We start from the raw sequence: 25,486 nt of genomic DNA on the forward strand, positions 1-25,486 counted from the left end.
ACTGGCTTCCTCTCTGGTGGTCTTCCTGATTGTGGCATGCCTTCCCCGTCTGGCAAAAACCTCATCATCCTTCCTGCACCAGGCAAAGTTGTTTTGATTCTCTCTGGTATTTGGACAGTGCTAATGGTCTGACTTACGAATGTTTATATTTCAATGCTTGTGCAATTGTAGTTGAAACTTGTAAACCATTTAGAAGCCTATTTTGGCGTTAGGCAGTAAATAGTAATAATTTATTAAATCTCTATACTGCCCTTCATCTGAAGATCACAGGGCACTGTACAAATAATAATAATAATAATAATAATAATAATAATAATAATATAAATAAATAAATATCCATAAGAAAATCTTCTGGTTTTATGTATGTGCTGAATATGTTTTCCCAAATTTCTCTATAAGAAGGGGAAATGTTCATTCTAAATGGGCAGTGAGGGAACTCTGATGAGGAAGACGGAGAAGAGAAGTGAGTTAGAGAAGAGCTAGGGGGGTTTGCTTTGGTGCATTTCCATTTTGATTCAGGTTGTTCCTCCTCCCCCTTCTTTGGTCCCATCTCCCACATTCTTCTTCCCTTGGGTTAACTCAGAGTGACACAGTTTGGCAAGCTTGGATTTCTTCACCTGTCCTCATCCTGCCAGACGTCTGCTTTGAGATGTATTATTAATATTGATATTTTGCAAAAGCTGCCTGTACACTTTTGTTTCCTTAAGTCAATGAGGACTAGAAAGCTGCTATTTAAACTTCTGTGCGTTTTGTATCAACAGGCTAGATTTTAGCATGTGAAAGGGCAATCAGGAGTTCTGTGGAGTCCTAAGTGCCTTTGAGCTTGACAGAATATGACTCATTATGATGATTCTGGAATTTCTGGCAATTTTATGATGTCCTTGGGTGGGGTGGAATGGCAGATTTTATTTTGGAAGCAGGTGACTTCCTTCCTGAAATCTCCTGGGCAGTTCATCAAGGCCATGGGAACATTTGCCAGGAGGCATTGCTCCATCTGTCCCTGCTTGGCTCTCAGGGGGCAACATTTTTTGCTTGCAGTTTTTGTTTGCTGCTGTTGTAGCATTTGAAATCACATTTTGTGCTCTTTGAATTTGCCTGCACAAGGCAACTGGGTCACACCCAGCTCTGTTTATTTATAACTGCATCCAGGCCATCTTTAGGTCTCGTAACTGGACTTATTAAGAGTTTCATGACGTTCCTTGCAGAGATGGAGCAAATGAGGGGTGAGGTGAAGTCCCCAGATAGAAAACAGCTTAACAGGGAATATGATCCCCAGTGTCTCTAGGTAGGGCTGGGGAAAGATCCTGAGGCCCTAGGGAACCCCTGACAGTCAGTGTAGGCAATGCTGAGCTAGATGGACCAATGGACAGCATAATGCAGCTTCCTATGTTTATATCCATAGCACCAGTTTCTTCAACATACAGCTCAATGGTTTTTTTTAACAAAAGAGACCTTTGGAGATTGGGCAATGTTGTATTAATTCAAATCTATTTCTTACCCAACACTTGTTCCCATCTCCTATTTAGAGCTGCAACCTTTAATTCATCACTTTAATTGGGGATCAGGTAACACCTATCTAAGTAATGTTAATATGTATTCAAACCCATAGCTGGGTTGCCAGACCTCTAGGCTTCAGTCTGGCTGAAAATTATAGCATAAACACTCAGGCAGGGGGTTGTCCTCTCCCTCCACTCCCTCCCCTCTCCCAATTAACCTCCATCTCCAGGAACTTCCCCCATGACATCGCCAGGGGCCACCCCTAGGTCTGAATTTGGGCCCTGGAATATCAGGGTCTGAGATGCTCCTGACCTTGCAGCCCTCTGCACAGCAGGGTCCCATCTTCTTTCCTAGGATTAAGGGTATGTGTGGGGCTGTCAACTGAATTCACAGTTCATCAAGAGGTTCAGAACCTGTGGCTTGAATCAGGAGGGTAAAGTGTTTAAAATAAGCAATGCCACACTACAGGTGGTGACCAGTGGGGTGTATGAACTGGGAAGGGGTAGGAATAGAGGCCTCCTTTTGTCCTCTTCTTCCTTGAGAAGGGGTGTGCACAAAATTATGCCTTGTTCCATTTCCTTTAGGGAGAACAGAAAGGAGGAATGTGTTGTGAAGAGCTGCACTTCCACAATTTGTCTGCCCCATAAACTTGTTTTCAAGAGCAAGGCTCTTGATTTCACTTTTTTATTCTTTAAATGATTTTTATTTAAACATTTATTCCAGGTTAAATCCTACAAAAAACAAAATAACAGCAATAAAAGCACTTTGGCAGAGAATGGGGGTGGGAAATACGGAAAACAAAGGAATATGTAGAGGAAAGGAAGGAGGAAAAATAGTCTATTGAACATCACAAATAAAAAAATGATCACACTGTGAATTAAAACTACCATTCTCTAAGAGATTTTAGGGCAAATGTGGGGAACTTTTGGCCCTCGATGTTGCTGAATTATAATTCCAATCATCCCTAGTTTATTGGCCATGCTTGCTGGGGCTGATGGGAGTTGTAGTTCAGTAACATCTGGAGGACCAGAGGTTCCCCACAACTGTTCTACAGAGGACATTTTTACTGATAATTTTATGGGGGGGGGTTGGTAAACCATTTTGAGGTTTTATTACAATCAAGGGGTGTATTAATCTTCTGAAACAAATTTGGCTCTATGGAGTCTACATTGGAACGAACAGGTGCAGAGCTGCCTTGTGGGTACGCCTCACCTATAAATGGTTGTTGGAGCTCCAGGTAACTTCAGTGGCAAAGAGTGTTTGCCCAGCTATACTTGGCTCACCAGCTAAGGCCATTCCCAGATTGGGACAGACTGGTTTCTGTAATCAATCAATTTCAATGTATCTACTGTGGGTACAATTTTTAGTTGGATACAAGTGGGGATTATTTGTTTTTGTTGCTTGCTTCAAAACTATAGTGTATTGTTTTACTCATTTGCAAATGCATGGAATTTAATCAATGGACTAAAGCATGATTAATCATGTAATGCACAGGTGGGCAACCTGACACCTCCCTGAAGCTGCCCCTTACCTTCCATCCTATCAGCGTCCCTTCCTTCTAGCACATTTCCTCATTTCCCCTGGCTTTTAAAACATGCCCCTCCCTTTCTGTGCAGATCTCAGACACAAACACACAGTATTTATTTGAGAGTAACTTATCAAACCCAGAGAGGCAGTTCTGAGTTGACCTGCACAGGAAGGGGAATTCTCATCTCAGCTAACTGTGGAACAGCTGAAGTGGGACCCTCAGTTAAAATGCAGTGGCGTAGCGTGGGTTGTCAGCACCCGGGGCAAGGCAAGTAATTTGCGCCCCCTAACCCGTGGATTTGCGCCCCCTAACCCTTGGATTTGCGCCCCCTAACCCTAACCCCAGATGTTGCGCCCGGTGCGGCCGCCCCCCCTGCACCCCCCACGCTACACCACTGTAAAATGGAATTACTACTTGTTTGCTTTGACTGTGTACCCACAGTCAGCATGTGACGCCAGAAGGAGTGCAACCCTCCACAGAAAGAGGTTCCCCATTCTTGGACTAGGATATATATATATATTTTTAAGGGTTATAGACATTACCCAACAAGGCATTACTTGTTGGGGCGCCAGTGTGGTTTAGTGGTTAGACTGTCGGACTAGGATGCGGGTCATATCCCATCTGCCTACACAGCTCGGCCACCATTTCTTAGTTTAGCTAGCCTACCTCACAGGGCTGGTGTGAGGATAAAAGGCTTCGGGTGGGGAGAAAAACCTTGGAAGCCAATTCTAATCTCCGCGGAGGAAAGGCAAGATATAGAATGCGAGCAATGAATTAATCAGATGGGTTGAATCACCGCGGAGGCTATGCCATTCCCGTCCTCACCTCTCCCCAATCCCTAATTTACCGTACTCTCCGCGCGGCTGTAGCTCCGCCCACTCCCCCTTCTTGCATCCACCTTATCCGGTGGGCGTGGCTAGGATCCGAGCGGCTGCCCTATGAGCGGCTGCGCCTGGGCCCTGCTCGCCCCGAAACCACGCCCCCTTGGAACGTTCGGCGGTTTTGATACATTTTCAGGTTCCATTGAGAAAAAAACAGACACGCGCGCAGAAGCCCCGGTAGAAATCTTGCAGAACGGGAGCCGGGAGGAGAGAGGAGGAAGAAAGAGAGCGAGAGAGCGGCGCTGTGGGAAGGAAGCCGGAGCCCGCCGAGTGCCGGATCGTCAGCAGGGGACGCCGTCGCTGGCGGCGGCGGGAAGCACCAGAAGACGACGCGGAGGAGAGCGACGGAGGCGCCACCGCCGGGCGAGCAGCCCTTCTCCTCCTCCTCCCGGCCAGCTCGCCCTGCTTGCCCGCCGCCCAGCCCTGGGAGCGCCGGGTGGGCATGAGAGCCGCGAGCCGGCCGCCCCCCGCCAACCTGCCTCTGCAGCCGCCGCCAGAGGAAGACGAAGCCGCCGCCCCGCGATGTCCAGGAGGAAGCAGAGCAAGCCCCGGCAGATCAAACGTGAGCAGCGCCGCCTCCCCGACAACTTTGCTGTCTGTCCGCCCGCTCCCCTCCCCCGTACACCCCGTTCTTGGCCGCTTCCCTCCCGCCCGCTCGGAGTAACGCCCCCCCATCCCGCTAATTTCTTCGTTATTTGCTTTTCTGTGTCCTCTCTCCACCCCCACCCCCATGGCCAATGCATCTAAAGTTAGTGGTCGCGGTTCCCCCCGCGCCTTCCCAATTTCCAGATGTATTCAGAGTTGGTGCTTCGAGACTTCTTTCTCTCTCTCCCCCCCCCGCCAAACTCTGAAGGGTTCTCCTTCCCCGGAGGTTTTCTCCCTCCACCCTTCTTGTATATCTCTGACTGCGGCGCGCTTAGACCCCCCCCCTCGCCGCCGCCAATTATCCAGGAGTGACAAGGCGTGTGTCTGTGGGGCGGGGGGGGGGGCTTTCTGTCCCCGACCCTTTCGACGCGGGGCTAATTGCCCGGGACCGTCCTCTTTTCTGCACTTCCACGCTTCCACCACTTTGATCTTTGCCTTTTCCCGAAGGCTCCGGGTCAGTTTCACGTCCCACTTCCATGCAACTCCTGGATCGGGTCCTCCCCGCTCCATCCCCCTCCCAATAGTCTTCCTTGCTGGTTTAGGTTTTAGGTCAATCCTAAGAGTCTCAGGGCGGGAGGGGGGATTGCGCGATCCCGTTCTAGTCCCTCCCCCGCTGTTCAACCGCCTGCCTTTTACTTGACCCTCGTGGGAACGAACTTGGCAGTCTGCGGGGGGGGGGGATGAGGCGTCATTTTGACAGCTGCCCTGTAGATGGAGGCGGGGGGGCGGCGGCGGCGTTGTCGCTCCTTGTTTGTCCCCGGATAAGAGGAATTGCTACCACCCCACCCTCGCTAGCAATGCTTCTTATTTACACAATGACCATTCTTGGAAGCTCCCCCCAGTGTCTCCTCAGAAAGCGGCAGCCCGCAAGCCAGACGACCCGGTGAGGGTCTCTCTCGGGCTCCGTGGCGGCAGAAGTCCCCCCTTTTGGGGGTTGGCGGCGCGATGTCCTTTGCCCCCCGATCTTCCTGCTCCATCCCCGCCCCCTCCTCTCCTCCTTCCCTGGTGCGATCGCCAGGCCGATAGAGCCGCCCCTGATGAGAGCCGAGATAAAGGCTTTAAAATATTCCTTTCTGCAAGTCCCGTCCTGATAAGATCGCCCTGTCGGGATGGGCTGAAATTGCGATCTTATCTCGCGCTTGACTCACTCCCATCTCCTCTTGCATTGGAAGCCTCATCTTGAGGGACTTTTGCAAATGTTGGCGGTGCGTGTTTTTAAAGGGGAGGGGGCTTGGGAGAGGGTCTTCCTTAGGAAATTTCTTGGAGGGGGGAGAAAGTTGAGGGGCTCAGACCCTGGTTAGGTTTTCACTGTCTGTGGCTGGGACATTTGGTGCCTTTAAAACACCTGCCTCTGAGTGTCTGCAGAGTGCGTTCTGGTACTCATCATTTATATCCTGATGAGCTTGTTGTCCCTGGAGGAGGAATAACAGAAAAAGGAAGTGAGAAGATTATATCTTCTGAACTAGGTGGGTGTAGACTTGTGAGTTTCACAGCACTCTTCATCAAGGAAAATGCTTTCGCATGTGCATCATTGAGGCATTGAGATTTGTATTTGTGGCCTTTGGAGGTGTGGACAGTTGAAGTGCATGCTGTGGACGTGATGCTCATTGAAGGAGGACCCTCTGATTGTGTCCGATACAGAGAATTGTGTTGCTGGAAATCACTGGAAGCGAGGCCCCTGTGAGAATGTATCCACATGCAAGGTACAGGAGCAAGCTCACTGCTGATAACGGCTTCCCAACCAGGTGAAGAGTTATGTGAAAGTTGGAAGCTTGCATAGGCCATGCTTGGACCAATCAAGGACGTTTTCCCTATTTTACATCTCCTACTTGGTCATTTATTGGTAACTATTCCTGCATCTGGAGAAAAGGAAACAGTTTTGGTTTCACTTCACTATTTTTTTAAAAAAGTAAAGGTTTTTTTTAAGGTACATGTTACAAAATCCCAACTCTCCCCCACTTTTGTTTTCTCTTTCTTGCAGTTGTTATATATTGGAAATTAATAAAACTTTTTTAAAAGGTACATTTTAATACTCTGCTAGGTTGTGGGAAGGGTCATCAAACCATAGAAATGTAGAGAACTAGAAGGGACCCCTCAAAGGTCATCTGGTCCAAACCGTCTCAACACACACTGTCCCCCATTCAGTTTGAAACCATACCGGACCCTGCTTAGTTTTGCAAATGTGCCAGCAGTTTTTATTGCTGAACCACCAGGGGGTGCTTGCAAGGTTCCAGGTCCAATCCCTGACACCCCCTGCCTGAAACCCTGGTGAGCTGCTGCCAGTCAGAGTAGACAGTACTGAGTGAATTGGACCAATGTTCTGCTTTTGGATGAAGCGCCTTCCTATGCCCCATTCCCACAAGTTCTCTTTATGATTCTTTCTCCTCCTTGCTCTTGTACTGCTGGTTATCTTGTCCTCCCTGATGCCTCCGATCTGCATATCCATAACCCAATTAAGTTTTGGTAATCCTTGATGATTTCCATATCCGGGAACATCAATGTTAGGCACCACCCTCTCTGCAAGTTTAACTCTCCTGGGCATTCATATTGGTGTCTCTGGATCAAACAGTTCTCTTGAGGTTCTCAAACTGATCCGTCAAAGGTGGTCTGGATTCAGGTCAGCCATCTAACTAAGTGATTGTTTTTTTGGGGGGGGCACGGGGGATTTTAATATCAACTACTGGAACATTCCCACTGGCAGGTTTGACTGCTTTTTTTCTGCTCCCTTCCTTCCTGAACAGATCTTAGCCACTGATAAGGCAGAGAGAGAGAGAGATGTGTGTGTGGATAGGGAAGCAGGGCCCCATGTGATAATATTGCTTTATCTTCCCCTGGAAATAATTGCTATACTAAGCTGCATCTACCTGTTTGCCTGCCTGAGGTGATTCCTTTTACTGATAAGAACAAAGCAAACTTTTTTTTTTTTAGGGTGATAGTTACCCCTGCTCACACCCCTGCAATTTCCATTAAGTTTTCTGAATATCCAACTTCTTCCTTGCCTCACAACAACTTTTTTTTTCCTTTAGCCACTCCCATTGTTTGTGGGGGTGGGACTTCCATGCTATCAGCTGCTTCATTATTTTGGATGTCTTCTATTTGGGGAAAAGCCATAGCTCAGTGGGAGAGCATCTGCTTTGCACGCAGCAAGTCCCAGGTTTGCTCCCCTTCCCAGCATCTCCAGGTATGAGAGAGACTAGTGCCTGAAACCCTGGAGAGCTGCTGGCAGTCAGTGTAGACTGTATTGATGGGGCAACACGTTCCTATACAATAATAAGTTTGTAACAATCTGGGATCCTGCTGGCTTGAAAAGTGGGTACTAAACCTCTTATACAAGGGGAATTGGGTCGATTTGACAGATTTCCACCCATCACAGTGGAAAACCAATGTGAGGAATTTCCCATGTTCAATATGTGCTTAACTCGCCTCCCCTGCCCCCATTCTTTAATTTCCCCAGGTTTCAGTCCAGGAACATATGAAACAGTGCTTTTGGGCACATGCAGAGTGCATCTTTCCCTTGAAATATTTGGGATTAGGCATATGAGCTCCTAGTTAGAAGGAATGGGTTGCAGGTGGGATTATATCTGGAATGCTTGAAGAGAATGGGAGGGAGGCTAAGCCCCAGGGGTTTCTGCGATGATGTTTTTGGCATTCAGCTGTGCTGTGCGAAATGCTCCCAGATTCCCTCAAATGATCCCGTGACGTGCGTAATGTGTACACCAAGAGTGAAGTTCACGAGGGGGTTGAGGGGCTGGTCACGTTCGCCCATTTCTTTTTGTGTAACTGGAGGATTTGTGGGTCTGTGTGAATTATCCGGTGTTGGGTGCGAACCTTTAAAACAAGAAGAAGGGAAACTTCTTAATGACAAGCAGGCTGGGGGACTGCAAGGAAGGCCAAGTGCTGCTTCAGTTGTGGGCTTAGGAAAGGCGCAAAGTGATCTGCCTGCTTCTTTTCTTTGGCCGAGGAAAGTGGCGCCATCCAGGACTGCAGGCCTCTTAGCCGCCCCCTGGCACATGCCTAGCAGAGATCCTGTGGCTTCCATCTTCCGGAAGATGCCGATTGTTTGGGTGGTGTGTCTTCCTCTCTCCCCCCCCCCCCTTTCTCCTTTCAACTTTCCACCCTGTTTTGTCTTGCCGGGAGTTGTTAGGTCTTTCTGAGCTGCTGTTGTGCATTAATTTCCAGCTCCTTTCTTGTCACCCCCGTGCGCTGTTCTCCGTTTAATAAGGAGCCAAAGGTGATCCGAAGATGGATTGGGATGTTTGCAGGGATGGGCAGCTCTGTGAATACATTAAGCTGACTTGCACTTGAAAGCTCCAGGCTGCCGCTGCGGCTCCTCCTTCAGTTTCTTCAGAGATGCGAAGGGATGATAAAGTGGAGGATGTTGATGGGAGGCCAGATAGAGATGGCCAGAACTGATGAAGGGGTTGGAGATGGCAGATAAGCACCCTTTATTGTCCCCACCCCACCCTCCATTGGCATGAAAATGGCAGTCAGCAAGTACACAGGGCAGTGAAATACGTGGGTGTTTAGAAAAATTGTTCTTTTTGTTACTTTGCTTTCTCTCAAGGGGGAGAAAAGTATGCATGAGTTAAGGCTCTTGTAACTGAGCTGCAGACCTTTTTTTTCCTTTTTCTTTAAGTAGATGTCAGATCATCTCTGCCTTCCTGATTCATATCTGCTGACTTGAGTTTGCTTCACTGCTTCTTGGCTCCATTTCTATTCTCAATCTCCCCCCCTCCCCCCAATGCCTGATGTGAAATGCAGATAAATTTGAAAGAAGGGGGGATCTACGAGGGGGAGGAAGCCTGGGAGATTGACAGAAAGTGATTAGATGAAGATGAGACGTTGGATTATATTTAACCAGCTAGTTGGTGTAAGTTATTATTACTATGATAATGAATTGCTTCTCAGGCCACAGATATGCTGCCATTTGTTTGCATTCTTTAAATAGGAGAAATACTATACTAGTGGTTCCCAAACATTTTGGGTCCTCTACTCTACTAAAAACATTATTCAAAACAGCAATTTGCCCAGCCCACTAAGGAAAATGATAACGCACTAAAATTCATTAATTGCACATTTATTCAAAATTCAGTTATAAAACTATTTGGTTTAATTAATTCAACCAAATTGATGAACTTGGTCCAGTGATGCCAGATTTCAAATTCTGATAGTCGTTTACACCTCCAGCACCCCCTCTTAGTGCCCCCTAGGTAATTTCAATGCCACCGGGGGGCTGGTACCACTCACTTTGGGCTTTGCCACAGGCGACACTTTGCCTGCAGGTCATCTCCAGTAGGACTGGGAGCGAACCCTGCCTGAAGCCCTGGGGAGCCACTCCTAGTCAACGTGCCATGGGGAAGTCAAACATTTAAAGCACACAATTTCATTCCAAAGACACTTGGGAATTGTAGTTTACAGAGCTACAGTTCCCACATCTTAACAAACTGAAGTTCCTGGGATTCTTGGGGCGGGGGATGCATAAGTCATGTGCGGAGGATGTGCTTTCAGTGTATGGTGTGAATCTGCCCCTGTAGACGGCCCAGTGGTCCAACTCATTCTAAGGCACCTTCCTAGGAAGATGTCAGTTAATCGACCTGGTGGGCTTGTATGTGCAAAGAGTCTGTCCCGTCCTGTGGAGGATGTGCGTGCCTTCCGAAGCGCCACAGCAGTTACTAGCCGTGACTGTTCGCTACAGAGATGACTAAGAAAGTCATCCCTTACCACTGGTGGTGTGGAGGTCACTCCGATTTCAACTGGAGTTTAACCACATCTGTCATTTATGGTTTGTTTATTTTGGGGCCACCCCTCAGCTGAAGTGCTTGTGAAGGGAGGACAGTGCACAATAAAAATGATAATACAATAAGAAGTAAAAGGGCAACCTGAGAAGGGCCCAGCCTTGGAACCAGAGCATTTTCTTTCTTATAGAAGAGGAGCCTTCCTGGACCAGACCAAAGGCTTGTGTAGTGTAGCCTCCCATTTCCCAGGAGTAGCCAAGGTGATGCTCCCCAACAGGTCCCGAGAAGCCCTGTTCCTCCTCAGCAAGAGGCATTGAAAAGCGTACTGGCTCTGATCTTGGAAGTAGAGTATAGCCTTCATGACTGCAAGCCATCAGTAGCCTTACTCTTCACAAATCTGTCCCAACCCTGTCTTAAATTGTTGGCCATTGCTGCATTTCATGGTTGTGAATTACAAAGACATGCTGTCTAAAGGAACACTTCCCTTTGTCTGCTCCACATGCCCACCTCCCAGCATCTAATCCAAACAGTGGTAAAAGGTCGGCAGAGCAGTTTGAAAGCCAGCTTATGTTATGTGCTGTCCAACGAAGAACTACTTTGGAAAGAAAATTGTATCACGGCTGACACCAGGCAGACCCTCTACCCTTATACTGCTCCTCTAGCTCACTGTGGCCTAGTAAGGTTGGGGAAGATTTGACCCTCCAGTGTCAGCGGGATTCCATCTTCCTTCAGTACCAGGCAGCATGGACAGTGGTCAGGGATGATGGGAGTTGTAGTCCAGCGACATCTGGAAGGCTGCAGGTTACTCAGCCCATGCTGCACTGGCTGGCAGAAGACCCATGGCTGTCAGAGGGATTATGCCCCTGAATACCAGTTTTCTGGGAGTCACAGGTGGGCAGGGTGCTGCTCAGGTCCAACTTGCAGGCTTCCCACAGGCATGTGATTGACCCCTCTGAGAACAGGATGCTGGACGGGTCACTGGCCTGATCCAGCAAGCTCATTTTCTGTTCTTAATGAACTTCTAACTAGTATTTGCTGAATGTCAAGAGGTACTATTCCGCCCCTTATTTTTCCTCTGAAAAATATTTCATAAGCTATTGTTCCGTTATTGAAATGTTGCAGTCCGATGAGCAGAATCATTTTGGGAGAGATGTCATGGCTTTTGAGAGACAAGTCCCTCCAGCTGAGGGCTGGGAGGCTTGACTGCTGCAATAATTAGGACTTGGTAGATCCCATTTCCTGGACCCTTTTTATTTTCTAATGCCATTTTTCTGCCACAAAGGCCTTTTGAATAGTTCACTGTCTAAAGTTTAAATGTTTGTGAAGGGTTTGTTTAGAGCTCTTGCTTTGTATGCAGGAAGGCTCAGTCTCCAACGCCAGGAATCTCTGGTGAAAGAGGATTCTTGTGGCAGACTCCCTACTAAAAAGGCCCAGACTGTGGCAAAGGATAATGTCACTGTGGCAGCAGCTTCTTTTCAGACATGCTTTTGTACGTCATGTGTACATATGTGTACACACTTCCTGAATTATCCTGGGTTCATAGCATTTAGGACAGCCTCCCTCAGCTTAGTGCCCTCCAGACCTTTTGGAGAGTTTGGGCTTTCAGCTGGCATTTGGTTGGCCACTGTGAGAACAGGGTGATTGATGGATTAGGTGGGTCTTGGGTCTGATCCAGCAGGGCTCCTGCTATGTTCTTACGACCACAACTTCCATCATCCCTGACCATTGGCTATGCAGGCTGGGGTGGATTTAAGCTGTTAAAGGTGAAGATGCAGGGCCTTCCACTTGGCTCAGAAGCAAACTAGAGAAGATCAAAAGGAATTGGTGTGATGTGAGCACCTGGGGGAAGTTAACAGCCTCATTCCAGACCAGCTTCTCACCTGTTTTCAGTGACAAGCCTTGTGTGCGTGGCGCATGGCAATGCTCAGGTTGAGAGGCACCCAAAGCATGGTGCCTTTGTCAGAAAGGAAGTCCTCCATCGTACAGTGCATAATTAATTTGATAGGTTAGATACATCAAGATGGCATTAAAAGGGATTGGACAAATTCATGGAGGAGTAAAGTGGCTGTTGATGGCTACTAGTCATGGCAGTATGGAACCTCCAGGTGCAAAGGTAGTCTATCTCTAAATACCAGCTGTGACCAGACATTTGTAGCTCAGTAGCAGAGCATCTCCATTGCATCAGATGGTCCCTGGTTCATTCCCTAGCATGTTCAGGAGGGAGTGTAGTGCCCTCCAAATGACGTCCTGGAGAGCTTCCACCACTGTAGGTGATACTGTGCTTGATGGACCAATAGCCTGATTTGGTAGAAGGCAGCTCTCTTGTGGTCTTAGCTGCTGGAAGGCTGTTCCTGTCATGCCCTGCTTCTCTGATTCCTGGAGGCTTCTGGTTGGCTCCTGTAGAAGCAGGTTGCTGGATTCGATGCACTGTCAGATGGATCTAGCAGGGCTCTTCCTTATTTTCTTCTTCTTCAGAATACGGCTGAGTCTCTAAAAGCTAGAGTATGATGTGAAGGCGCATGAGGCCCCCACCTTGCTTAAACCTAGCACATCTGGATCAGTGTTAGGGTGGGTGACTGCTAAAGAACCAGATGTATGCCACCACAATGGGAGGAAGTGAAAAGCCAGGCTGCATCCTGGAGCACTCTTTTCACATGGCAACGTGGTTCTTTGAGAGTGTGCATCCCGGTTGCACATCCCTGCCCCATATCTAGGTCAACCAACCTGTATAGCATTTGCATCACTCTCCTGTCTGTCTGGATGTTGGGTTCATCTGTCCTCATCTTATGCTGACTTTGGGCGGTCCATTTCCAGAGCCAAACCTGATGATGAGAGTAAAGGAGAAAATAGAGCTAAGTGTCAGGTGTCATCAGCATAGTAGCCCCCTGAATGACCTTGTGCAGCAGCAGCATGTGGCTGTTGAAAAGCATGGGAGACAGAATGTGACTCTTCAAAACTCTGTAGGACAGTTTGCACCAGGAACAGGGAAAGTCTCCCAGTATTGCTGCCTTCCAGGGTAGGAGCAGAACCCTGGCCAAGCTTAGGCTCCCATCCTGTCCCAAACTGCAGAAGGATACTATGGCTGTTGGTTATTAAAAAGCCACCAAAAGACCCAGGACCCACAGTGTGGCACTCCTGGTTGAGGTCATCTACCAAAGCAAGAAAGACAGTTAGTGCCCCATAGTAAAGGTAAAGGTACCCCTGCCCGTACGGGCCAGTCTTGACAGACTCTAGGGTTGTGCGCTCATCTTACTCTAGAGGCCGGGAGCCAGCGCTGTCCGCAGACACTTCCGGCTCACGTGGCCAGTGTGACAAAGCTGCTCTGGCGACCCGGCACCAGAGCAGCACACGGAAACACCGTTTACCTTCCCGCTATAAAGCGGTACCTATTTATCTACTTGCACTTAAGGGTGCTTTCGAACTGCTAGGTGGGCAGGAGCTGGGACCAAATGACGGGAGCTCACCCCGCCGCGGGGATTCGAACTGCCAACCATGCGATCGGCAAGTCCTAGGCACTGAGGTTTTACCCACAGCGCCACCCGCGTCCCTTTAGTGCCCCATAGCCTGATGGAAATAGACCCAGTTCCCAAAGTGCTTGAAGAAGATGATATCCTAAGAACTGGTCTGCTGGGGGCCCATCTAGTCCAGCCAACTTGATGCTGAAATGGGAAGTCTAATTGTGATTCCCTGCAAACTGGTATTCAGAGGCATTTCGAATCCTCTTTTAAGGCTTTCTAAGTTGGTGGCCACCACTATGTCCCATGGCAGCCAATTCCATATTTTAACAAAGTGATGGGTGAAGTCCTCTTTGTCTGTCCTTTATTGGCTCTGGTATTATTATGAGAGAGGGAGGAAAACTTGTCTCTGTTGGATCCACTTCTTAAAAAACACAAAGCACGTAATTCTACAGAACTCTGTTTGCCTTCTCCCCTTTTACTTGCCCAAACAACAAAGTTGTGGTGCCTTTCCAACCGCTTTGGCCACGAATCAAGCCGGTAAAACACAAGGCAACTTTGACCCCAGCTAGCTGCTGGATGCTCTTCCCCCCTGCCCCGGTTCAGCCAGCGGTGGCAAGCGCCCTGTGGAGGTTTGGCACGTAATTGCTTTCACTATTAAGGGTTTTCAGAGAGCAGCCTTAAGCGCAGCGTCTCTCTCTCTCTTTCATTCCTCTTCCTTTTTGGCTGGAGCGTAGATGCTGCGTTGAGTTAAGGCAGTAAAAGCTTGATTGTAACTGGGAGCTGATGGTGACTCCGATAAGGGGATCAGAACATCCAGCTATCAGGCCATGCCGGGGCTTTAATTTTTAAACCCACTTTTCTGTGTTCTCCTGGGCTTTTGCCCTGGCAATCGGCTAGCTAGCTGTTGTTTTTTTAGTCGCCCCCCCCCCGCCAAGGTTGCTGCAAGTCAATCAGATAACTGCAACCGTAACTATAAAGACTATTTTAATACCTTCGTCCACCCTTCATCCTTCATTTTTGTTTTCTGCTCCTCCCATCAGGTTTTTCTTTTCTTTTATGACAAACCTACATAGCAACCTCAAGGTGCACCCTGGCACCAGTTGTTTTGTTTCTCTCTCTCTCCTTCTCTTTTGTTCTGCTGTTTGATAGTTGTGGACAGCTGATAATAAAATAAAAAAGAGAGAAGAAGTCAGGGAGCTGATCCCTAGCCGAGATAGCTGGTTACATTTATTAACTTCAAACACGGGAGTGTGGGCACACACAGAAAATGATCAAACCTCTTGGCAGCTGTTTATATGCGTTTCTGCAAGCAGTTACAGTCCTGGGCTCTTTAGATTGAGGGGAATGATAAAAGCCTGCAGATTGATCTGGTTGCGATTGGGTGGTTGTGCACATTTAATGTTTTTTAAACAAAAACAAAAACACGCGCGCGCGCACACACACACCTCTCCAAACAAAGCAAAACTCTCTTCTGAGAGCACGGAGGCAGAAATTGTCTGTAAAGTTTTGTAGGAGCATTTCTCGCCTCCCCACCCCGTTCCCCGAAACCCTCCCCCCTTTCCGTTTTTTGCTTTCTGCTGAAGCAGATCTGAGCTGCTGATAAGCAAGGGACTCGATCTCTCCCCTGATAAAGATTGCCAAGTAAGATAAAGGTTTCCTTATCTCTACCAAACAGACGGCAGCAGGATTCGCCTACTACAATAACAGACCCTGGAAAGGGGAGGCAGGAGGGCTCCAACGATTTGTTCCATTGCAAATGTGATTAATGCAGGCATTTTAATTATCTGATTGAGATGGGGAGGGGGGAGAGGTTGGGCCCTTCCCCACACTCTTGCTGTAGCGCGCGCGCGCATATATATATATATATATATGCAGGTTTTGGTGTCTTCGGGTGTCTTCCCGTGTAAGAAGACACCCGAAGACACCAAAACCTGCATTCCTGTACCCGTGAAAATCTACAAAAGCATATATATATATATATATATATATGTAATATAATGTGTCCTTTTTCTTTTCTTTTTAGACTTGATTTCTCTTCTGGGTCTGTTTATCAGCCCCAGATGTTGCTTCGTTCCAAGTAAGCTTTTAGATCCTTATCTTCCATTCTGCTAAGTGTAGCAAATATGTCTTTTTAATAAACTCGAAAGGCGAGTCTTAAATGCTTGTGGATAGTCCCTGAGCTGTGGTACGGTGGTGTCGCTTAGCTGGCAGTTAGGTGACTCCTGTCCTGGGTCTGACCTCTCTGCTGCAATGCTTTAGACTGAGTGGCTCTTGCACCCTTACTTGGCTGCCTTGCTGGTAAAGGGAAGTTGGGCAAGTCAGCTTCAAGGAACCTTGGGCAGTTTAGGAGATGGAATATCCCAGATTCTACTACCTCCCAAACATAAACACACCACATGGTATAGGAAGCTATTTGCATAGTTCCCCCCCCCCCAATTAACAGACTCTTAAAGCAAACATACTTTTTGGAGGGTACTGCTCTTGCTGAGCGCGGAGCATTTAAGGACATGGGAAGCTGCGACATTTTATTTATTTATATGTTATTTATTAAATTTCTGCTTCAAGGATCACGGGGTGCTTTACAACACAAAAATACATAACATAGTAACAAACAAAAACAATACCCCCACCCCCCGCAGTGTAAAAGGCCACAGATAGTTTAATTAGCCATAGGCCTAGGAAAAGAGGAATGTTTTTGCCTGCTGCCTAAAGATATGCAATGAAGGCACCTAGCAAGCTTCCCTGGGGAGAGCATTCCACAAGCTGGGAGCCACAGCAGAAAAGGCCCGTTCTTGTGTTGCTGCCCTGCACCTCTTGCCAAATTCTGCACCTGCTGAAGTTTCCAAAACTGTCTTCAGAGGCAGCCCCACATATAACACATTGCAGTCATCTAACCTTGAGGCTGATGGAGCATAGACAACAGAAGTTAGGCTGACCCTGTCCAGATAGGGGCACAGCTGGGCGACTGGCACTGCACTATGGAGCCCTTCCCACATGCATCTTACATGTACCCCTATGCAGCTGCCTTTTACTGGATCCGCCCCTTGGTCTTCCTAGTGGCTGGCAGAGGCTCTCCAGTCTTTCCTGATCCTTTTTACTTGGAGATATCCGAGACTGAAATTGGGACTACCTGCCTGCAGAGCATGTACACAGTCCCTGAGCTGAGCCTCATATGGGCCCTGCCAGCTCCTGAATGTCTTGTTGCTATGAATGTAACTACTTATTTATTTGATTCCTATTTGATTTATTCTGTCCTGTATATATATGTCTACTCCAACATTAAGCCCTATTTGACTTCAGTGGAGCTATTGGGCAGCAGTCTTATTGATTAGAACACTGTTCATTGATTGAAAAAAATCCTGCCAAGGAGTGTGTGTTTGAGCACATGTGTAATTTTTAATGAAAATAGTTTTTTTCACTCTGCAGGCAGGAAGCACCTTCATTCCAATAGGCATTCCAAATTTCCCTTCTGCTTTCAAGATGGCGCTTGCTATGAAGCATTAGTGCATGGTATAAAAACAAAGGGTGGTTTGTGTGTTAGAAGAATTGTTTTATGCTGGTGCACATTTGATGAACCATTTGACTAAATACCAGCTAACATTCCTTTATTAAGGTGACAGCACTAATTAAGAGGGAGGTCCTGAGATTTTGGGGTAGGGGAGTGAGCCTTGCTGTAGTTGAGGAAACATCCCACTTCTGGCAAATATTGGGGGAGGAATTTGGTTCAGTTTGTATTTAAAGGCGAACCAACATAATTCACACTTTCCGAAACAACCTGTGAATAGAGATGCGACCCTCCCTTGAAATTCATACTCCTACAAATTTTGTAACAGATCTCCAGCCAAGAAATACATACGGAAATGCATACACTGTGATAAAGTGTGCATTAAAAATGCACATATCACACACAAAAATGCAATCCGTTTGGAGAAATTAGGAACATTTGCATATAAAAAGTGCATGTTAGGAGAAATTCACACCAAAATGCAAATGAAATACCATGAGGGCTTACTGGTAAACAAATCTAAAATTGATGTAGAATTATGGAGAAGACTGAAAAAATGAGAAACCGAAAGAAGCCAAAATTGAAATTCTGGCCCAACTCTACCAGTGGGGCCATCCAGAAGTTGTTGGACTGTGATTCCCAGCTTCCCTGATCACAGAACATGCTGGTTCTGGGGGCTGCTGGGAGGTGCAGTTCAACAGCACCCAAGGGGCAACGGATTCTCAAAGTGTCAGGTGGCACAGTGGGTCAGTGTTTCTGGCTGCCCACCCAGGGAGATTCCTGCATTGCACTAGCAGCCCCTCAGGGTCCCTTCCAGCTGTATAATTCTATCTATGACTTCTATGACAGATTTCAGCCAAAGAAAACGGGAAAAGGGCTGGTTACTGCAGCAATTTTTGCTTAGCTTTGTGGTGCACCGGGGGGGGGGGCGGCAATATGTTGTGTTTTCAGTTCTTACAGTTTCTAGAGCTTTCCTTCTCTCCCCATCCAGCCTCACTGCCATGTGCTCACCAGTTCCAGATTGGCATTTGTTGTGTTGATGCAAATCTGATGTGAGTCTTTGCTTTTGGTATAAGTGTCAGCTCCTGCCACAGACAGACCTCACGGTCCTGTTTGCTCAGAGGGAGTTTGTGCATTTGTTTGAGGCTGGAGTGACCAGGAATGGGAAGTTTGGAGGAATAAATTAGGAATCAGTTTGTGAGCATGCTGGTTTCCCCAGACGCTTCGTCCTTCAAGGCCTGACCCTTAATTTTAGAAGTATGAGAGTGGCTTTAGCTGGCCTCATGGTCAAGATGGGACACTTGGTTAGCCCACATGCCCCTGAAGTTTAGCCGACTCTGACCAGGGATCAAGAATTTAGTGTGGCCGGCCCTGTCCTGTGGAACTCCTTGCTAGTAGAAGTTCAGCAGGAGTCATCCCTGTTGTCTGTCCGATGTCTTCTAAGCACCGTATCATTCAGACGGGCCATTCAAACCTGAGATTATCTGCCAACTAGCTTTACGGATGTCTTTGACCCTTTAAATGGTTTTAACTGTAGGGTGGTTGTTGTTGTTTCAGATTGTATACATCCTTGAAATATTTTATGTGAAAGTGTGGCTTATAAATCTGTAAATAAATAAATGCACACTGTGCATGCATGGAACACCCTTCTTTAATACTACTGCATGATTTCTGAATTCACCTCTCCTGTTACTCTCACACTCAGTTTGGGGCTACCTTTTGAATCCTCCATGTGGTCCTAAAGACCAGTTTACCTTCAAAATGGCTTTGCCTGTGATTTACCGTATTTTTCGCTCTATAGGACGCACCTTGTTTTAGAGGGGAAAACAAGAAAAAAAATTCTCCCCCTCTCTGTGCAGCACCCCTTCAGCGAAGCGGCAGGAGAAACGGAGCCCCTTCCATATCTCCTCCCACTTAGCTGAAGGGGCGCTGCGCCTTAGCTGAAGGGGCACCTACCCTTCAGCAAAAGGAACCCGAAGCCTCCGGAGCGAAGCGGGAGCTCCAGCTGCACTCCGGAGGCTTCAGGTGGCTATCTTTGAAGCCTGGAGAGTGAGAGGGGTCGGTGCGCACCAACCCCTCTTGCTCTCCGGGCTTGAGCGAAAGCAACGCGAAGCTTCCGGAGCACGGCAGGAGCGCTTCCTCTGCGCTTCGGAGGCTTCGTGTTGCTATCGCTGAAGCCAAGGAGCCTGCCTTCACTCCATAAGACGCACACACATTTCCCCTTAATTTTTGGAGGGGGAAATGTGCGTCTTATAGAGCGAAAAATACGGTATCCTGGCAATGTTTCTGAGTTCCTTGGTCATGAATGCCATAGCTCTAGAGGAAGTAAGCAGGGTGGTGTTTTTCTTCACTTACTCTTTAAAGGCTGCAGTAGTCAGTCTGGCATCTATTTTTAGCTTTAAATTCCCCCTTTGCTCCTTGCTTGCTGCCTGTCACAGGCAGTTTGAGCATTTTCATAGTGTGCTCATGCATGTCCCCCCAGTGGCCTATGGCTTGGAACCTTTTATTTGCTTAGGTTAGTTATCTTTCACAACAATGTGAACTTTTAGACTTTCAAGTCGCTGCATGATACTAGTCCTCAAAAAAGAAAAAAAGGAAGGAGGGAGGGAGGGAAGAAAGGAAGCTACTTTTTCTCAACTAGGGGAGAGAAGGGCCGTAACTCAGAGGTTAGAGTTCTGTGCTCAGATGGACCCAACGGCCTGAGTTGGTACAAGGCAGCTTCTGATGCTTCCATCTCTTCTTTTTATTTGTGAGCATGGAGTCAAAGGGAGGCTGTGGGCATCCTCTGTTGCTGCATAACTTGGCTTTGGCAATGCCTGCCTGGTAGCAGAACCCGTTCTGCAGAATTCCAAGCACATGCCCACTGGCAGCTTCTCGGCGCATAAGAGCATTGCAGGAATGGCTCCAAAGTTAATGCTGCTGGTTCCTGATTTGGCTACAACAATACAGATAGGTACAGTTTCCTGGATATCTTTCCTGGGGGCCAGAAAGATGCACGCTTGAGCTTCCATTTTTAAACATGTGGGAGGGTCTATTTTATATTTTTAAAAGTGACTTTAAAAATTGGCTGTGCCCTCAATTTTTTTGCATTGTCAGCAGGAGGAGACCCCTGCCTGGCATCTTTTTTTTTGCCCATTCCTAATTTTCCTACACTGCCATCCCTCAAGATCTTGGCAGGATTATTTCTCTTCCATCTCCTGTTAGCACACATTGCACACATTTCCAAGCAGTAGGGATAGGAGAATGGCTTGGGGATGGGTGGAGGGTAACCTGCTGTTTTAAGTAGGAAAAAAGATTCTCTTTCCTAAACTTGGGGATGGTGGTTTAGTGTAATCTGCCTTGGATAATTTGGTATGAGCCCTCCCCTCCCTTCTCAAAATGTATGAATTCTGTAGGTCATTAAGCAGCTACTCTTCCATTCATTTGCTCCTAATAAGCAAGGATGCTATTATGGTGTGGCCCAGGAGGACCCTCCCTCTTTTCTTTTTCTTTTTTTTTTAATCTCATTTTACTTTTCTTAGCGGGCAACTTTCCTTCTGCCAGTCAGCCGAAACTTGAATCAGCACATATAAATTAACGTGCTAATTTTGTGGCTACGTACAAGGTCTTCCAAGGCTCTAGCAAGGCCCTTGCTAATAAATCAAGTGTGAGTGATTTACTAGCCACAGCTGTCCAGCTGTTCACTCAGAAACAGTCATTGGTCCTTTTAAAAACACATTTTTATTTTTATTTTTTAAAAGCAAGCCAGATTCTACACCCTGCCTATTGGGAATCCTGCTCAAATCTGCCTCCCTCTTTCCTCCACCTTCTAAATTTTTGCTTGATAGCATCAAAATGCTTTCAAGTTTACATACTGCTATAGGGCCCAGTAAATTGCTTTTAAATATGAAATTGGGGGTATTGGGGCAGTGTAGCCTCTGCCAGGTGATAATTTATGCCCTTACTAGTGTGTCCAGAGACTACAATCCACAGTACAAAATCTTTTTGCCCCAGAAACTGTACAAAGAAGCGTTGACTCTCTCGTTTGGTAAGAGAGCAGCCTTCCTTTCTCTGAGTCAGCGGCCACCTAGGGAGTAATAGATTCCTCCAAGGCATATTGCAAGCTGTCCAGGTGAGATGCAAAGGACTTGGGAAACAGCAAGGAGGGAGAAGTTCTGATGGTGCAGAGATGGCAATTAGATTCTTAACTTGCCTTTTCCAGAGGGGAGGTTTAGGGTGTTGATAGTTTGATCCTCCTCAGTGCATTGGTGATAAAGAGGGCCAGTTATTTATACTGGTGGGGTTTCTGGGGAAGTCACCCTGGTTTTTGGGAGCCCCCAAAAGCTGTGTGGTACTGTGTTTGTCTGCTTGGCACTGTAACTTGACCAGATTCTAAGAATTGCATGGATGGGTCCAGCAGGCCAATGTTGCAACAAGAGCCTTGCGTAATGTACCGCGACCTCCAACTTGGTTTGTTGATATTTGGGTTCATGAATGGACCTTTTGTATCAGTTTCCTTTTCCAGAGCATGAGCATGAGCTTCTGTTGGAAGCTATGCGCTCAGAAGGTTCCAGTTAATCATGCTCGACAGCCGTTTTGCAATTTTAAAACCAGACATTGTATCCACAAGTGTTTCTTAATTGGGGCTGATTTTGACAATCAGAAGTAGCAGGTAAAATCCTGTTGTGTTCTACTCATGATAGACCCCAACAGCATGAATGGGCTGGGCTAAGTGGGCCTAAGTTAGTCCTGCCTATTAATGCCAGTGGGTCTACACTGAGTAAAACTTAGCTGGATGCCACCCAATTACATGTGCATCAAAGCAGACGTCAGCATTCCAAGGGAACCCTGCCAGGGAAATTTCACATTGTAGATTAACCTGCAGATTTTGTAATGGAGATTGATCACATCTCTGATCTGTGGGAGTCAATTTTAGGATTACAGCATTATGCTACAAGCAAAGTGTTCCAGGTAGTTCACACGGCGTGCTGCAAAGTTCAGGACAGCACCACATTTAACTTAATCCCAGACTGTTGCAGGGTTGCATGCTAGTTTCTCAAAACTGGCATCTGATCACTCAAGCCAAAAACTATATTCCAGTAACATTATCAGGGCAGGTATTAAGCTACATCTTAGCAGCATCTGATCATCCTACTGTATATGTGTGATTTTTGACATTAATTCTGTATAATCTTAAGTCCTGTCTTTAAGGATAACATTAACTTTTTCCTTCCTGGGTGGAAATGAGAAACTGAAGCTAAGGTGTGGGGGAGAATAAATCTCTGTATTGGAATGAAGTGGAGAACTTGTGAAGGGTGAAACTGGATATAAAATAGGAGGGATTTCTCTCTCTCTCTCTCTCTCTCTCTCTCTCTCTCTCTGTGTGTGTGTGTGTGTGTGTGTACAGTTCCAAAGCTCCCAGTCTTTTATTATGTGATCCGTTGCTTTTAAAAATGCATCCATTTGTTTTTAACAACTGGTTTTCTTGGCTAGTTCACCTAGGCCAGGGGTCACCAACTCTTTTGGAGAAGTGGACAGATTTTGAAATTTGAGAGAGTGCTGGAGGTGCCGGTCATGGAAAAGCTGCTGGGAGGGGCGGGGGCATAACAGCACCAGAAGGGCCAGCCCAAAGCATTTAGGCACAGAAGGCAAACCACAAAATGGCACACACACCCCAGACACACCTGCCTGCCTGCCAGGGAAGAAGGGGTGAGTGACAATCTACATCAGGAATAGGAGGGAATAAAGACCTGCATTGGAAATGGGTGGGTGGGTAATCAAATCAACCTTAACCGATGGTTGAAGTGGGAATCAAAGGCTGTCGAAGGGTGGGGGAAAGGGCCCCCCCTCTGAATCACAGTTGGGGGGTGTGCAGAGCCCAGGAGACCCCAGAGGGCAGCCCCTGCCATTTCCTCTCTGGAGGTGGCAGCAGTGTTCAGAATTAGCCAAGCACATTTTGCACCAAGTGACGATGCCTGGGCACCTGGATGGCGCCTGACATCTCCACCCTCTGTAGGTGCATGCCTGCAGTTCATTGGATCTGGACTGTTTTCACACACTAATACCGCCCCATCCTGTAGAATTCCATCAGTTATATTTTATCTGCACAATTGAAATGAATTTCCAGAACCCAAGTGCTTTTTTCTGTGCAGGAGTGGTGAATTAACATTATAGTTAATTGTTGTAGCTTGTCTTCACTTACCCCCACTGCTGCCCACTACTGCTCACAGTTGTGAAGAACATTCGTGCGTTATGAATGGTCCGTGTCACCATGGGCAATAGGGCAATATATACATAGACTGTCCCTGAATCAAGTGATTTTTCTTCTTCAAGTTCTCAAGGTTGTCATCTGAAATAGCCAGTTATTTAACCGATAGTCAATCACAGTCATTTGAAAAACAATATTTTAGAGCCGTCTTGCCCACAAATGGCTACTAGACATTTTGGCAACTGTAACCTTGGTTTAAGGAGCCATTTGGTGCCTGGCTTCTACACCTGAGTTTCTAATACTGGGTGGGGGGAGACCAGCAGCACCTTCTATTCACCAAGAGGCTGCCGTAGAACTGGCATGAGGGGCTGCCAAGGAGGTGGCAGATCTGGCCCCCAAGGAGCCCACCACAGTTGTCGCTGCCAAAGCTTCAATGGAAGATGGCCATCCAACCTCTGCTTAAAAACCACCAAGGAAGGAGAGCCCACCACCTCTAGTGGGAGTCTGTTCCACTGCTGAACAGCTCCTACCGTCAGGAAGTTTTCCCGACTGTTTGTCGGAATCTCCTTTCTTGCAACTTGAAGCCCTTGGCTTGAGTCCTACCCTCCAGAGCAGGAGAAAACAAGCATGCCCCCTCCTCCATGTAACAGCCCTGAAGATATTTGAAGATGGCTATCATATCTCCTCCTCTCAGTCTCCTCTTCTCCAGACTAAACATCCCCAGCTCCTTCAAGTGCTCCTCATAAGGTTTAGTTTCCAGACCCATGATCATCTTGGTTGCCCTCCTCTGCACACATTCCAGCTTGTCAATATCCTTCTTAAATTGTGGTGCCCAGAACTGGACACAATATTCCAGGTGCAGTCTGACCAAGGCAGAATAGAGTGATGCTATTGCTTCCCTTGATCTGGACACTATACTTCTGTTGATGCAGCCTAGAATAGCATTAGCTTTTTTTGCTGCTGCATCACACTGTTGACTCATGTTAAGCTTGTGGTCCACCAAGACCCCTAGATCCTTTTCACAGGTACTGCTAGTAAACCCGGTGTCCCCTATCCAATATTTGTGCGTGTGGTTCTTCCTGCCTAAGTGCAGAACCTTACATTTGTCCCTATTGAAATTCATTTTGTTAGCTTGCGCTCAGTTCTTCAGTTTGTCATTTTGAATTCTGATTCTGTCTTCTGTGGCATTAGCTTCCCCTCCCAGTTTGGTGTCCTCTGCAAATTTGATGAGCATCCCTTCAATTCCTTCATCCAAGTAATTTATAAAGACATTAAACAACAACAGGCCCAGGACAGATCCCTGTGGCACCCCACTTAACACTTTTTTCCAGGATAACGAGGAACCATTAATGAGTACTCTTTGGATTTGGTCAGTCAGTCAAGTGCAAATCCACCTAACAGTTGCCTCTTTCAACCCACATTTTACCAGCTTCCTTGCAAGAATATCCCTGATCCACCAAGTTTGTAATTCCATCAAAAAAAGAGAAAAGAAATCAGATTGGTCTGGCATGACTTATTTTTGAGAAACCTATGCTGGGTCTTAGTAATCACAGCATCCTTTTCTAAATGCTCACAGACCGACTGTTGAATGATCTGTTCTGGGACCTTCCCTGGTATCGATGTCAAGCTCACCTGTCAGTAGTTACCTGGGTCTTCCCCGTCTGCTTCTTCTTTACTAAAGCCCTTCAGCCTTGGAAAGCCTTCCAGGTTTCCTTGGAAAACATCCTTGGAAAGCCTTCCCTCTGCACACTTGAGGGTGTGGGAGATGTGGGAATGCCAACTTTTGCCTTTTATCAGGGGATAGTTTTTCTGGGCAGAACAGAACGAATTCTGCTTGAGTACCGCTATCCTCAACTCTGGCTGTGCTGCCTTTCTAAGGAAGGAGTAACTGCCTTTGGCTTGCTTCGGCCAAAGAAGATTCCTCATTGTTCTATAGCAATGTTTTGTTGTTGTTTTTTGAAAGGATGAAACACTGACAGGAATGTAACTGTTGACCTTGGGCTGGAATAGGGTTAAGGAATGAGTGCTTCTGAGTCATTTCAGATAAGGG

The 25,486-nt window shown here is 47.0% G+C and overlaps 1 protein-coding gene across 4 annotated transcripts in view; it reads left to right on the top strand.

The window, feature by feature from the left end:
* Positions 1 to 4,046: 4,046 nt before the first annotated feature.
* The window catches only part of ZFPM1 (zinc finger protein, FOG family member 1), a 112,076-nt gene continuing 90,636 nt past the window's right edge, over positions 4,047 to 25,486 (top strand). For 2 of the 4 annotated variants that reach the window (XM_082229186.1, XM_082229189.1), the window contains exon 1: positions 4,047 to 4,468. In XM_082229186.1, coding sequence (XP_082085312.1) covers positions 4,429 to 4,468 — 40 coding nt within the window. In that variant the 5' untranslated portion in view covers positions 4,047 to 4,428. Of the gene's footprint in view, positions 4,469 to 7,149; positions 7,169 to 25,486 lie in introns of those variants that run through there. The other 2 variants (XM_082229185.1, XM_082229188.1) reach the window with 2 other exon arrangements.

The sequence above is a fragment of the Podarcis vaucheri genome, assembly GCF_965113315.1.
Source record: "Podarcis vaucheri genome assembly, chromosome: 7".
Taxonomy (NCBI): Eukaryota; Metazoa; Chordata; class Lepidosauria; order Squamata; family Lacertidae; genus Podarcis; species Podarcis vaucheri.